This window comes from Onychomys torridus, chromosome 3, assembly GCF_903995425.1.
Source record: "Onychomys torridus chromosome 3, mOncTor1.1, whole genome shotgun sequence".
NCBI lineage: Eukaryota > Metazoa > Chordata > Mammalia > Rodentia > Cricetidae > Onychomys > Onychomys torridus.
Genome location: NC_050445.1, coordinates 112,495,353 through 112,511,172, shown reverse-complemented (window position 1 = coordinate 112,511,172; position 15,820 = coordinate 112,495,353). Strand labels below are relative to the sequence as shown.

Genomic DNA, 15,820 nt, shown 5'->3' with positions numbered 1-15,820 from the left:
AGGCTGGGCCACTCTGGAGATCACCTCAGAGGGGAGCTAGTGTGATTCGCTAATAATGTGCTTATTTGAAAAAACAATCAGTGACTACTAAAGCATTCCAAGATGCTGGAATATGCTTTGGAGGAAAACTACCAGGATGGCCGTGGTGGGAGTAAAAGTCTCAGAGGCTCTGGAGTGGAGGGCAAGAAGTGTGCTTACGAAACTGGGACAAGAGTGTGCATTGACTGGTGACTTCCAGAGTGGTGGGGAAGCTAGACCATGTGTCCTGTGGGAACTGGGACTCAAACTAAGGAAGACCCACCAGTCTAGAGAGACAAGCACAAGCCTTGCTGAACAGTGTGCCTAATGGCTTGCACTGTTGACAGCCTTGAAAGCTGTGTATTTCCCCTGTGGGTTGTCAACGATGGGGAGGGATAACAGAGCTCACAGGCAGAAAGGAAGACCTGTTACCACAGACTCCCTGAAACGTGGAGGCAGAGATGATCCAGAAACCTTGCCCATCCCAAGCCCACAACAGCCTCGAGGCAAGCCTCACATTTGGTGGCTTTGTGTGCGCCAAGTTCACCCAGAGCCCTTCATGATCTGAAATAAAACTATGTGAGGTCGCTCAATGGCTCAGATCACAAAGGCCTTGTTCTTCCCTGCTTCATTTGCACAAAGGCTCGTGTTTGAAAAATCCTGGCCTGGGGTTGGAGCCACCCTGCTGGAAGGAAATGAGTTTTCATCAAATGTTTACAATGACTGTCTCCGCAGATGCAGGAGAGGAAAAAAATAAAGCAAGCTTGGAAAGGCTAGAGAGAACGGAGAGGTGGCTGTGGAAAAGGCAAGAAGCAAGACAAAAAGGAAGGATTAATTAAAGGCTTACAGATCACCTGAAAACTCTGAGGTTTATCATCCCCTGCCACCAAAAGGCCCAATCCATTCCTGCCCAGAGAGGGTCAGCGGGCCCCAACAACACTTTTGCCGCCCTTGGCCACAAGGTGGCACTCTTTGGACTTTCTTTCCCCACCAAAAAGGAAAAAAAAAAAAAAAGAAAGAAAGAAAACCACTAAGAAGGAGGGGAGAAGGGAGGGAGCAAAGACACCGCACTGCCCCAACCAAGAACAATTTGAAAACCCACCCCATCATACTTAAAATCTAGGACAAAGAGCCGTCGGGACGGAACTGCTTCGACTGCAAAGCTTCAAGCTTAGCCTGGGAGCGGCCTGAACGCCCGAACCCAGCAGCTCCACTGAGCAGAGCACCCCGGGGTCCCTGAAACCCGAAACCCCGGCGCAGAACCGGCGGAAACCGGAGCGAAACCCTTGAACTTTTCTGGACAATTGCTTCCGGGCGTTTCCAAGGAGCCAAGGGACCCGACGGGAGCCCGGGCCCTGTATGGCGAGCCCCTGAGGTCCCGCGGACGCAAAAGAAGCCAGCGCTCCAGCTGTAGCATGGACCGCGCGGGGCGCCTGGGCGCGGGCCTGAGGGGACTCTGCGTGGCTGCGCTCGTGCTCGTGTGCGCCGGACACGGGGGACGCCGCGAGGACGGGGGACCAGCTTGCTATGGGGGATTCGACCTCTACTTCATCCTGGACAAGTAAGTGCCTGGAGGATGCTGCTCTCAGGCGGGTGGTCCCCAGGGCTCTGGTCCCCAACTGCGGGCTGTCCAGGCTGCTTTGCCTACTTTCCTTGCTGTCCCTGGCCCCAAGAAGAATGCAGTTGGCTCTGTTGTCTGGCGTCTCACCTTGGTGATAAGTGATTGCAACCAGAAGTAGAACTTGCAGATACTCCCAAAGTAAGAGGCAAGGGTGCTTTTCAAAGCAAGCCATCTCTTTTTATAAATGTCCGGCCACAAAATACAGTTTTTGTCCTAGTGGCCTGATGACCACTAGGTACTCAGTGGAAGTCCCAGTCACGTATTCTCTACCTCTGGGATTCCAACTGGTCCTTTGTGGGGACCTCAGCCTTGTAGGGGGCTGAGTACCATCCCTGCCCTCTACCCTATAGACAGATGCCAGGCACTCTGCCACCCTTCCGCCTGAGTGGTGTCAACCTAAAATGCTTTCAGATCCAGGCAAATGTCCTCAGCGCCCTTTGCCTTCCCAGCTGAGATGTAGGTAAATTTGGGCTGTTGACTTTTTGACTGATGGGCTGCCAGGGAAGCCAGCATGATTGGCCTCCTGACTAAAATGGACTTTGCTTAAGGGAGAACTGAGTTACGACCAGTTCAACACTTTCCAGATCCCCAGGGTTGCCAAGCCGCAGTCACTCAAGTCTGCCTCTTGCGCACTGCTGAAAAGCAGCTACAACAATAAAAGGTCCCTCAAGATCCGGGCTCCTCAGATCTGCGCCGGTGCCAGGAGAGGCGCTTGCAGTACAGTGGTGGGAGATGAGTTTCACAGACTGGAAAGTATTTAGGAGTTGGAACAAGAGTTCTGAAAAATAAGCTGGCCGCTGGACACCAAATGTGCTTCGCAGTTGCTGGGGTTTGGTTTTTCTGTAGAGGCTGTTTTCAACTCCAGATTCCTTGGATAAAAAGTGAGATCTCTTCCTTACAGATTTACAAGAAGGTGGATACTTAAAATTCAGGCCCAGGCTAAGAAATGAAAAATCTTTTGTTGCTTTTAGCAGGTGGGAGCCGGAGCTCCTGGGTCAGAGAAACTTTGGGACTCTGTCTGAAACCAAAAATGCTCGCATTTGTGCTCCTTTAAGAGGATTTCGGGGCTGGGGATGCATTTCAGTAGGATGCTTGCCTAGAATGCCCAAGCCCTGGGTTTGGTCCCCAACACCACAGAAACCAATCAACTCAAGGTGGTGGTGGTGGTGGTGGCGTTGGTGGTGGCGGTGGCGTTGGTGGTGGCGGTGGCGGCGGCGGCGGCGGCGGCAGTTGCGCATGCCTGTAATACTTGTAGTAGGGAGGCGGAGACAAGAGGGACCAGGCGTTCACAGTGATCCTGGACTCCTGAGCTACACAGTGAGTTTGAGGCCAGTCCAGGTTAACTAAGACTCTGTCTCAAAAGACAAACAAGCAAACAGTAACACTAAACACCATAGCATCACAGGTTCCAAGGAACTCATGGGGAAACTTGAAACTTGAATAACAACATCCACAACAAAATCACTATTTCCACAGAGAACTGCCTGGATGCTGTGAACATAACCAGGTGTTCCTAAGTCTATAATTTGAACTGAGCTTTTGATCCAATTTATAAATTATTTTATTGAGATAATGAAAAAAAATTAGCAGAATCATTTTAAAATTATTTCTAAGAGGGGACAAACAAGTCAAAAGGTATAAAACATTTTTAGAAAACAATAATGAAGACATAATTTCTCAGCAAACACTGGAAATGTATTAGCAGGAAAATTAATGAAAACAGTTTGGTAAAGTTCAAAGCATATGTGGACAAAAATAGAAAAATACATAAGTACCTATGAATTCTTAGTGGAATTTCAAATAAGTGGGGAATGAGTTCATTATTTTTAAAAAGTATTCTTTGGCAAATGGTGACGAATATCTGTGTAACCTCAGGTTTACATCTTCTGGAGAATGACAGGAACATAGAAGCCATGAAGAAGACTAGGAGATTGGAATGTATAAGCGCTGTGCTCTTGGGGGTGAAAATAACATGAGTGAAGCATAGCGAGCGGAAAAGGGTCTGCAATCTAATTTACTCTCTGAAGTCTTATCGTAGTGTGGAAAAGCTAATTAGGAAACAGCCTTATGTCATAATTTCTCAAGAAAGATGTGGAAGTTAATACATGAACAAAAACATTCTGTGTCCCTAGTAACTAAAGAAATGAAAAGGATCAGACAAGATTCCGTGCTTATTAGGTTGGCAGAGGTTTCTAAAGCATTATAGTGTCCAGTATTGGCCACCTGTGTCTTGTCTTGCTAGGGACAGTGTAAACTGATGGTCTTTGTGGACTTGAACTGAGTGATAGAATTTTCTAGAAGGACAGGAGTGTTCTGTGTTCCTGCTGTCCAAAGCAGTAGCTACTTGCCATATGTGGCCCCCATGCAAATGAGGACGTGAACTTTTAATTTTGTTTAAATTAGATAGTCACATGTGGCTGCCATGTGAGTGGTGCGGGTGAGATGATACTTTGGCAGGAAGTAGTGCATGCTGTTAACACAGCTAAAGGTCTTCTTTTCCATCCAAGTCCTTATCTTTAAAAAAAAAAAAAAAAGAAAGAAAGAAAGAAAGAAAAGAAAAGAAACATTGCCAAAAAGGAGCCCTTGCTGTGTGTCTATGGTAATGTGGTTTCTAGTAAAAAGCTGAGAATTACCTAAATGTCTAACAATGAGATTTAAGTAAGATATGAAATATGCAGAGTACTGTATATCCATTGCAGATTGTGCGTGTTTGCAAGATATTTTAGGAGAAATATGTAATACTTATCCTATTATGTTTCCCAACATTCTGTGCATTCCACCTTTGTAAGAAGTGAGCCCAGGCTTGATGCCAACACTTGGGAGACAAAGGCCAACCTAGACTAAGTAACTAGATTCCCACCTCAGAACAGAGCAAAATAAAGTTACCCCTGCATGTGCATGTCTGGACTTACCGTTACGATAGAGTTCCTCTCTAGAAGATAAGAGTTTTAACTTCTGAATTTTCAAATTTCTCTATAATAAATATACCATTTTTATATTAAACAAAATATGATTTTGAATCCTTTTTCTGTTTGTTTCTTTTTGTTTTTCAAGATAGGGTTTTTCTGTGTAGCCTTGGTTGTCCTGGAACTTTCTTTGTAGACCAGGCTGGCCTGGAACTCACAGAGATCTGCCTGCCTTTGCTTCCTGAGTGCTGGGATTAAAGGTGTGTGCCACCACACCTGGCAACTGTGAATTCTTAAGGAATGTATGGAGAGAGGCTCTGGCCAGTGAACTGAGTTCCCAGCCCCTCACTATTAAGAAGGAAGCCATCCCTTTCACATTTAATTCTAGGCCTCTGACTTCCCATCATTATCTTTCTGGGGTAATTTTGTGCTGAATGAAAAGCTTGCTAGAACTTCTACATTGTATATACACCTCCAGCTTGTCACCTACAACCAGAAAAATCGAGGCGATTTTTAAGTCCAGAGCTGGAAGATGGGCCATCAGGCAGGCATGGCAGACAGGCCACAGCGTAGTTCCTGCAGACCAAGTCCTATGTCCTGGAAAGGAACTCCCCAGACACTTCTGTGCATCACCAGACCGCAGCAGAGTGGGAAGGGAAAGAATGCTGACTGGGTTTGTGCTCGGGCTCCTGAGCCCCTTGGCTGCTGGGGTGCTAGCTACAGGCAGAACCGTGGGTCCTAGGGGATGGAGTCTGCGGCCACTCTCCCCACCCCTGCAATTCCCTTGGCTCCTGCAGCCAGTTCACTGTTCTGGGGCGTTACAGCTCCGCTCATTTCAGCTTTTAGCAGGATGCATCTCTGGCCTGGAGGGAGCCCAGATTATATAGTTAATGGAACGTCATGTTTTCGCAACCAGGAGCAAAGACGGTATAATGATAACCCAGAACACCACAGTAACACAATAGGGCGTTATTAGGGGCTCTGGCAACGGGGCTGCACAGGGTTTTACACTGGTGGAATTTCATGTTTATATAAACAAGCTTTTCTGGTTAGAGTTGGGAAGAGTAATTTGCTGGGAATTCAATCAGGGATTTGAAAAGTCAGATTTGGAAGGCCACTGCTCAGAGACCAACAGAGCTTCTTTGAAGTCTTTGGGACCCACCGTGGACATGGATGGACTTTTCCTTCTGGCAGGGGGCCTTTGTCACTGCGATGTGCATTTCTATGCCACGTAGTCATCTTCTTCATGTAGAGGGAGAAGGCAGATTTTTCCATCTCCAGTCTCAGGGAAGTGCTGGCTATGATATGTGTGCCATAAAGACTTCAAAAATAGAACACTCGAGAAGAGAGCAGGGGTGAGGGGTGGGCCTACAGGGGGAGACTTACTTTTTGCTCCACCAATGTTTCTATCTCCTTTCCCCAAACAAAGAAAGCCCATCTTGTCACTTTCTCAGACTTCCATTGGGTGTTCTGAGGTGTGCTGATCTGCAGGGCTGTGAGGGAGCGTGGCACCTCAGGGACATGGACATGCAAGTAATGGATATGGACAGATATTTGTCATCCTAGACTGGAACCTCCCTAGGTAGAGTATTGTTTTTCTGGGAAACGACCTGGGTTCCCAATTATTAACTTATAAAGGAAATTTTGAAAGTCCAAAATCAGGTGAGCCTCCCAGCCTTCTCATGTGCTCTCACCGGGGTCCGAGGCATCCTTGTCTGGGAGGTAGATGGGAGGATCTTTATATGGTAGATGGAAGAGACTTCAGTTCACCACCTCCCAGGACTAGATCTTGACAGAGCAGCAGAGCAGGATCTTGTCTGCTCTGGCCTCCCAGCCTGGCCCTTTCTGCTCGTCTCTACTCTGTGCCCTTGGGATGAGAAGAACATGGCAGTACAACCAGCAAGATCCAGTAGGCTCCAGAAACTGAAAATCCCTGCACCATGATTCAGTAAATCATGGAGCCCAAGCAGTCAAGACTGCTTAATTACGGAGCCGCTGCTGGACCACTGAGCATCAGCTGCCACTAGTGGGGAATTTACATGCTCCTGCCTCCACTCCCTCCCACCTCCCAGAGATCTGGGGCTAGTGATTCACACTCTGGGGTGTGATCAGTGCCTCGGAGTGTTCTGCACTTAAAGGTCCACTAAGTCAGTGGTTTGTTCAGATTGAATCTGATGGAAAGGGAGAATTCAGGCGCGAAGATGTGTCAAGGCGCAGGGATGTAGCCTGTTTTCTACAATGCCTTGGAAAGTCATTTAGGGTAAGGAGGATGCAAAGCTGGCTCCGAGCGAGGGAAGCAGAGACTGTTAGAGCATGCCTCCAACAAGCTGCAATAGTAACCTTAAAAGACACCAGGACAAACACTTCTCCGAGGCCAGGACTTTGTTTTGTTCAAGTGTTCCAGCAGTTTGCTTCCAGGTGTGAAGAGGGCCTGTCGGGCCAGGCAGTAGTTGGTGGGGCTGCCCACAAACAGAAGGACTTGTGTGTAGTAGGACAGGAGCTAAGAAAGATGCAAGCGTTTGTTGTGTGTTTCTCTCTGGGCGAGTAATCTGCCTCTACCTTTACCAAGTAAATGACCTCTGCTTTTCTTAACTCATGAGACCTGGGAAAACTCAATGTTTCCCTGAGAATAGAGTCGGCAGGGGTTTGCTGGAAGAAGGCATCTGTCCTATAATTATAACCTGTAATTATCTCTCAGTGTCTGGGGACAAACTCCGGCAGCCCTTGGACAGACAGACAGAGCTGACACCTAAATGCAAATTAGACCCACTTTATGCTAATTTAAATGGGTGTCTGTTTTGGGTGTCAGACCAAGAGACCAGACCTAGCACTTGTGCTAATTTAACTATTCCCTAATTCAAGACAAAGGATTTTGGACATTTTGACCTGTTTTTCAGACGTGCCAAGTTCTCATTGAAGAAGTCATTCAGTTTCCCCCCATTACACTTGGCTTATTCTTTCCATGTACTTGGCGTAGATATGTTCTCAGTAGCGATTGAAGTGGTGGAGGCACTTGGGCCCACAATGAAAACCCGGACAGCACAGGGCCTACAGCAAGCCATGTCCTGTCCCCAGAGGTGCAAAGAAGGCTGAAGCCGGAAGCAGTCTGGACTGGTGGCCTTTTAGGCAGAGGACATTAGAAGGCCTATGGAAAGCCAAAGCGGAAGGCTCCAGTAAGGATTCGGGGCAGGGCAGGCAAAGTCAAGTTTAGATCAGCAGGAAAAATAACAAGTGACTGTCACAGCCCTGGCTCCCTGCCAGGCACGATGGTATAAATGGTGCCTGTCCAAGCCTGTTTAGCCTTTGCAGTCCCCGTAACATCTGTACAGTCACCATCACCGCTTCACGAGTAGGGAAACTGAGGTGGAGAGAGGCTGGCCGAGACCACTTTAAGCAGTAAAGCCAACCTCAAACCCACAATTTACTTGAAAGGTGCAAGACTGAGCAGTCATTGTGCTGTGATAATAACAACCTTCAAGTCTCAGTACCAGGCTCCACTCACAGCTGTCCGGTGAGCTAGGGCTTTTGGAGAATCCCTTCTCTGTCACAGCTACCGAGGAAGCAAATGCTGGAGAAGGGAACTGACACAGATCCTTCCACTCACAGCCCACTGGCCCATACTGGTCATGTGCCCTCACCTTGTGGAAAGGGACTGAAGAAATGTATGCCAGAGGAAAGAAATACCAGATATGAGTGGGTTCTTGCTACCTCTACTGCAGACATAATTCTACGCTCCACTGGCCTGCGTAAGCAAAAATAGCAGCTAAGTAGGATAAGAAGCCAACACGTCTGGAAGGGGTCAGTTTGGAGCTGATCTGGGGCATGTTAATCAATCAGAAATTACTACGAGGCATAGCATTTCAGATCAACCTGGGAGGTGGGGTTACATCTCCTTTCTTTCCTTCCCCATTCCCTCCATACTTCAGGGGAAACCTTCAATGCCATGGGTAGGAATAAATTTGATAGTGTGGGAAGAGGAGCAAGACATCAGACATGGTTCTCTGCCACCAAAGTGTTACATGAATATATTTGAAAGACAAGAATTGTCTTTGTGTAGTTGGTGTGATCAAAGGGAATCAAAGGGATCAAAGGCAGGACAGCAAATACAGCCCTAGTACACTGAGGCAGCTGAGTTAGGAGTTCCCACACAGAGGTGGATTCAGAGTGTGACTTTGGGGTTTGATGGAGATGAGACTGTCATATCCAGTGAGACAGTTTTTAATTATGAAGGAGTAAGGGGTACTTAGCATTCCTAACTCTTGATATCTAAATACCATGATTCTTCCTGATCATTGTGATAACCAAAAATTAATAGGCGCCCTTGCATCTATTTTTAAGAGTCACCTAGGGTTGGTTCCACTTTGTTGAGAATCCCTGATAAAGGTGGTGGGGTAGAGCAGCACATGCTAAGCTTGTTCCTTCCGGGGCTGGAGAGATAGCCCAGTGGTTAAGAGCATTTGCTGCTCTTCCAGGGGAGCTGGGCTTCACTCTCAGCACCCACATGGTGGCTCACAGTCATCTCCAACTCAAATCCCAGAGCTTCTGATGCCCTCTTCTGGCTTCTGCAGGCACTACACATGAGGCACAGACATCCAAGCAGAAGCACACTCCCAACAAAACAAATTCATTAAACATTTTTAAAAGGTTTGCTTATTCCTAGCACCCAAGGGTTCATCCTAGCAGAAGTGGTCATGGGTGGGTAGGGTGGGGGAGTGATAGAGAGCCAGTGAAAAGTGCTGACCTTGGAAGTGACCATGTCTGCCCAGGCTGGGCCCAGGCTTCACTGGGACAGGCACTTACGTTTTACAAACGCTCCTCAGATTATTGTGGTGTAGGTCCCCCACTCTCACAGTAAGTTCTGAGGCCGAGCAGAAAGACAAGGACAGCTGCCACTCCAAAGCAATGGCCTTCCCCCTCCCTGGAGAACAAACAGTAGCTGAGGCAGCATGCTCCTGAAAAATGGAACTCCAGGGAGAGCCCCTGTTTGGTGATGAGGAAGCCAACATGCTGTGGAGGATGGAGAGCTGGCAGAGCAGGCAGGCCACTGCTTGTCTATTGAGAGCTGCTGGTAGCAAAAGGCCATGGGAGTATACAGCAGGTGACAACTAGTGTCCAAAAGGTCAACCCACCAGAGTCAAAGATTCTGATGGAGGTTTAAACCAAAATGTAGGGCATTTTGGAATTATTGCCTTTTGAATGAATTGGCTGTTTCTTGTAGATTTCTTGTGCAATTACAGCTATGATATCTCCCCATGACCATGCACTTTCATAAAATGTGTATATGTAATCTCATGATTACATCTCAATCTTATGGGCACATATATCTATGCGTGGTCAGGAAGATGGCTTTTCATTTGGCTGTATCATTCTGATATATAGAAAATGTACTAGGATATGCTTCATAGCCAGATCCGTTGTCCCACAAGAATGCAGACACTTAAAGCTTTCTTTGTTCCTTTTGCTCAGACTGACACAGAAAATAATAATCTCTTCTCAGTCTAACACAAACTGCACACATTCAGCTCATATTTACTTCAGAGCAAGTTCAAACTAGACTAAAGGCCTTTGTAAATAGATCATAAGTTTAAAACTTTTCAGTTATGCACCAGTTCAGAGTCGCAGGTGTCTACCAAGGCTACTAACACAAAACATCCTAAGAAAAGCCCGCCAACTCTTTGCTCACCAAGTCTGCTGATAAAAAGCTGTGTCTCAGAGTTTGTCTCACTGGGCACTGTGCCCCTTCCCTCTGGTCCCAAGACCTTGGAACCTTTCGTTACTATGGTAATGGCTCTCTGCTCCTTATCGTTTATTCTAGGAATGTGCTATGACCTTGAGGGTTTTGAAACTTTTCTCAGGATTGCAGTGAGTCTCCTGTTAGAAATGTATGGATAATCAGGCATGAGAGGTGCTAAGAATGCGAGCTGAAAAGAAGCGATAGATTTAGAGAAGCTAACTTAGAACAGTAAAGAGACATGGGCTGAAAGAGCACTAAGCATAGACACATTCCTTATCCCTCAGATTAGATCCATAGCTGGTTGTAGAGTCTTCTTCAAATTCTTGGAGAAAGCTTTTGAGGCTGGCTCCTTAAGGCTTCCGTTACTTGTCCACCAGTGTTGACAAATCCTATTTTGTACACACACATATACAAGCCATGATGCTCACTAACTATAACAGACCTTGGCTCCATTTCCATCAAGACTCCAGAATGAACTGCACTTCAGAGGCTTGGATGAACCAAGCCTCAATCACAGGAGCTATGAATGCCAACTTTGGGCTTACGCAGCTCCAGTTTGAAACCTCAGCTCAATCTTTGACCAAGCACTATGAACTTGGGGAAATGATTTTCAAATCGGTTAACCTCTCTCTGGTGCTTGGTTCCTTCTTGTTAACAAAATAGGCAATAAAATTTATGCTCACAGAAATGTTCTAAAGATTAAAATCTTTAACCAACATTTGGCAGATGCATACCAGACAATGAGTGGTGGTAGTGTTAAAGATGGTGGTGCTGATACTGATGACGATAATAAGGATGATGGTGGTGATATAGTGAGAGTGACAGGGATGATGGTGATAGAGATGATTATGGTAATGATAATGACAAGGATGATGGGGATAGTGGTCGTGATAGAGAGAGTTCATGACAGAGGGATGGTTATAGAGATGGTGATAATGATAACAGGGATAATTGTCATGGTGCTTGGTGGCAGGGATGATCATAATAGTGGTGATGGTGAAAGAGATGATGATGGTCCTGATGCTGACAGTGATGGGTGATGATAATAGTGATGATGGTAACAAAGATGATGGTCATGGTAGACATAGCAGTGATGATAACATCAGTGGTCATGGTGCTGCTGGTGATAACCACCCCTGGAAAAATGCTGTGGCCCTTTAACAAATGATGCCTTCCTGTCTTCAAAGCAATGATCTGGCCAGGGTAAGGTTCATATCATATCTGTTTATTTCTTCTCCTCCCCCTCATCTCCCCCCCCCCCCGTGTGTGTGTGTGTGTGTGTGTGTGTGTGTGTGTGTGTGTGTTGACAGGATCTCGTGTAACCCAAGCTGGCCTTCAACTCCTCCTTGCATGCCTACTTCTGTTCCTCAAGTACTGGGATTGCAGGCTTGTGCCATCATGCCTGGCTCAGCTCAATATTTATGAAGCTGGTCTAAGATTTAAGAATTATAAAGATCATGTTCACTTCCCAATGAACTCAAGATTCAGTGGATGAGACAAAACAAGAGAAATGCTAGTGAAATAGTTTGGGTTAATAGGAGAGGGATTTTTGCAGGCTTTGAAGAGGAGGTGACTTTGGACCAGGAACTTGGAAATTGAGCCAGATTTTGTCAAATGATAAAGAAGCAATGTACAGGAAAGCCGAGTGACATTATCTGCCATGTGACAAGGAAAGACCTTAGGAAGAATTTGAATTTTATCCCTCCAATAGGTTTGTAGATCAGTAATTTCTTATGTTTTTAGGATTAGGAATTTCTGAGAGCAGTGGTAGTGAGCTTATGTCTAGTGGCTGGATATTGATCACCTGTTCTTGCGGTGGAGATGGAGACGAAAGTGTAATTGAGCACAAGAATTGTGCAGTAGGCTGAGTGTGTGGGAGGGAAGCTGCCTCAGGAGGAAGCAGGTTTCTGAACGCTAGAGAACCTTGTCAGGGATGGGGAGAGACTGAGTGAGCATGCTGGGCATTTGGGTGGAAACACTGAGTAGGCGGCTTCATTGGAGCCTTGGAACTGAAAATAAAGCCTTGAATATTGTTAGCCCCAGGGCAGCAGTTGAGAATGAAGGTTTGGCTAATAGTGAATATAAAGATAATGATATAAGGATTTTAAAATGTCAAGAAGAGGTGGGGTTTGAAGAGGAAGATGGCCAAGGTCCAACCCAGAGGAATTGCCGATAGGAGTTGTTGGCAAAAGAAGAAGCTGCGCTCAGCGGAGCCAAGCAGGGCGGTGGGGAGAGGGGCAGTGCAGGACTGTAGCACTGGGGAAGGAGGGGGATCGAGCCAGGGGAAGGATGATTATCTGGAAATTTACCTCTAAAGTCATCTCCTCCTGTGGTTCTGATCTCAAAGGTGATGCTTCTGTAAGCTGGGCACTTCAGCTAAAGACCCGGTAGCAACCCTTCCTCACACTGCAACGCCTGTGTATATGCACCCACATCTGTGATGGATCTGCCCCTTTCTCCTGGCCATCACTTTAGCTCGGGTCTCCACCATGTTTACCAGTTCAGTGAACTCACCAAACTGATCTCTTTTTATACCTCATCCATCTTGTCTTCTGGAACTCTAGTACCAAATCAATGAAAAACACAACAACAACAACAAAACCCACAAATCTAATCTTGCCACCAACTTCCACCTTTCATACATACTCTAACCACAGGTAAAGCTATTTCAGGACCAAGTGTGAACGCCTTGGTAAAATACTCAGGATTTTTATTGCTGTGCTCACCATGTAGTTCCCAAGTTTCATCTTTTACCACATCCCACATGGCTTAAACTTACAGTGAAGCTACTGTGTGGATGCTGTAACTAAGCCACACCTTTAGCTGCAGCGCAATCCTCCACACCCCATCTCCACCTAAGTCATGCCCACTTGTCTTTAAGACGCATGAACTGTGGGCTTCTTATGGCCCCCAAATAATTAAGAACAATCACCCCTCTGCACTGCATCTTCACTTAAAATCCTTCTCTTGTCCAGAATATCCCAACCCCGAACAACCCATACCCTCTGATAGCAGTGAGGTGGTCCAATACTGAGGAGAGGAAAAATGCTTAATGTTTGTCATGCAACAACTTATCCAGACCTTATCTTTCCCATTGTCTTCGGTCCGTTGATGTAGAACCCCATTAGTGTACAGAGGACTTCTGGGGATGGCAAAAATGTATAAGCAGCATCCTGATCAGCTTGCTGTCACCCTGCCCATAAAAAACAAGTGCAAGGCTGCAGAAGCTGTAAAGTACGTGAGAAAAGAGTAAGGCATCCCACTTAGAGCTCTAACACTCCAACAGCCCAATAACCAGCAGGGCAGAGTGAGATACGAGGACATCATTGAGTACATCTGAGATGTGAAGAATCCATGTTACCTAGGTGACCAAACATCCTGACTTGCCCAGGAGAGGTCTGGTGTGTTTTTGTTGACCTGGTGTAATTAATAGCTTCCACTTTGTCTCTCAAAACTGGCTCCATTTGGGTTTTCAATTATAAGGTGATTGGTCATCAAAGAGGGAGCAGATTGAAGGCAAACCTGTAATTAGTCTTCCAGCTTTGTTCTGTTAATGTGGGCAACAGTCAGCAATTTAAAGGCCCCAGTTTTAAGCCTTTCCCCCACAGTTTTAAACCCCACGCCCACAGTACCATATCAATGTATGGAAATTCTCTATCTTCACAGTGAACTGCAATTGCACATTTCCTAACCCCACCATGGGGAGGCAGTATTGCATAGTGGTCATGAGCACGGGGTTAAATGCTGAAGACTTAGGGTTTGAAGCAAAATTATGGACTGTTAGACTAATTTGATCAAATCCCAAGTCTACCACTTACTGGCTGTGCATCCTTGAAGAAGTTACTTGGCTTCTCTGTGAACCCAGATGCCTGACCTGTAATCGGGAAAATGTATGGATCATGGAGTAGGGCAGAGAGCAGAGTTGGCCACACTCAAAGTGCCATTACTAAATGACAATGAATGCCAAGCGCTTAGGACAGTGCCTACTGTTTGTAAGTACTCAGAACACAAGGACTCTTGTTATTTACCTCTGTTGATTCCAAAGAGCATATTAGGCATGTGTGGCTCGCTGAATGAATGAATGTATTCTGTAAAGAGCCTCAAGAAGATGAAGACAGAGAAGATGTCTTAGCAGGAATCAAGGCATTGGGACCAGGAGAAGATTCAGTGGTGCTCACTGTCAGGCCTGACAACCTGAGTCTGAGTTCATTCCTTGGGACTCACAACAGGATAGAACTGACTCCAGCAAGTTGTCCACTGACCTCCACTCCTGCACTATGGCATGCATGTCCTCCCACAAATAAGTAAATGTAACAAACTTTTAAAAATGAAGACATTAACGGCTCTTAGAAGTGTTATTTGGGAACATCATAAGTGCAAATGAAACGTGCTGATCTGAGGCATTTGATGAAAGGGAGAAAGGGAAGAACGTTTGTGATTTCAGGACAGGAAGCTACACATAGACAGCTTCACCCCTCTCTTGCCATCACCTAGACATGGCCCATTCCCTCGACAAAGGTCTTGGGAGGTGACTAGGGGAGCCTACATCACATCCGGGGCATGGTGGCACACAAGGCTTGTAGGATTAATGTGAGAAACAAAGAAGATGAGCTGAGTTTGAAAGAGGTCAGCCAAGATCTCCTTCCAACCCTATGGCCAAGTTTTAAAGAAATAGAAATACTTCCAAGGAGTTTCTTGAACAGTACCAAAGCTGGAAATAAATGTGGAGTAAGAATAGTACAGAATGGACCTGACAGCATGGATGTTTGTATGATGAGTTTTGTCCTAGAATATAAACATTATAAATAACAAATAATACAGGTTTAATAAATAGAATATATTTGGTAAGTATGGTCTATAAATTCCTAAATTCTACTCAGGTTAGCTTAACTGACTTAAGGATATATCTCTAGACTGTCTTTGCTAACTTTGTTATGCTGTAGCTATGTGGATAAACTGAGCCATACAAAATAAAACTGCAATATGCTAAGAAGTTGCTCTATAAAAGAATTGAGAAAATAATGTTCCCAGTCTTTCTTTGGCTATATTTATTGTTTTGCAAGGTTCCTAGTCCACCTATGGACTGCATTTATGGTCTAAAGTTTTATTTTTATACTAGAGGACTTTGAATTAAATTTTCAACTCAAATTTAAAAAAAAAAATGGGACCTTGAGTGGGGCAAGCTATGCCCAGAGTCCAGATGCCACCGTGTGCTGTCACTGCACAGAGCAGCGGGGGAGCCGAGGGGCCCTCCTGCACACAGGAAACAGCCTGAGTATCTTTGAGACAGTGATTCTATCCAGCGTGGGTTCCAGGGAAACGGGAGACTTCTGTCTTTGATTATGAGCCTGCAATAGGATCCAGAATGAGGCCAGGTCCAGAGTGAGAGAACCTCTGGTAGAGAGCAAGAAGACAAGAGAAAAGGTCTCCCACGGCTGTAAATGTGTCCAGAACCAACCAACAGACCCCACAAGGACCATGTCTCCTTGTGTCAGTGGCCAAGGTCAAGGGTCAAGTCCATCCCCACTCTCCCTCTCCTGA

At 46.0% G+C, this 15,820-nt stretch overlaps 1 protein-coding gene across 1 annotated transcript in view; it reads left to right on the top strand.

Moving 5' to 3' along the window:
* Nucleotides 1-1,249: 1,249 nt before the first annotated feature.
* Nucleotides 1,250-15,820, top strand: part of Antxr1 (ANTXR cell adhesion molecule 1) — a 194,036-nt gene continuing 179,465 nt past the window's right edge. The window contains exon 1 of the mRNA XM_036182094.1: nt 1,250-1,579. Coding sequence (XP_036037987.1) covers nt 1,434-1,579 — 146 coding nt within the window. The 5' untranslated portion in view covers nt 1,250-1,433. The remainder of the gene's footprint in view (nt 1,580-15,820) is intronic.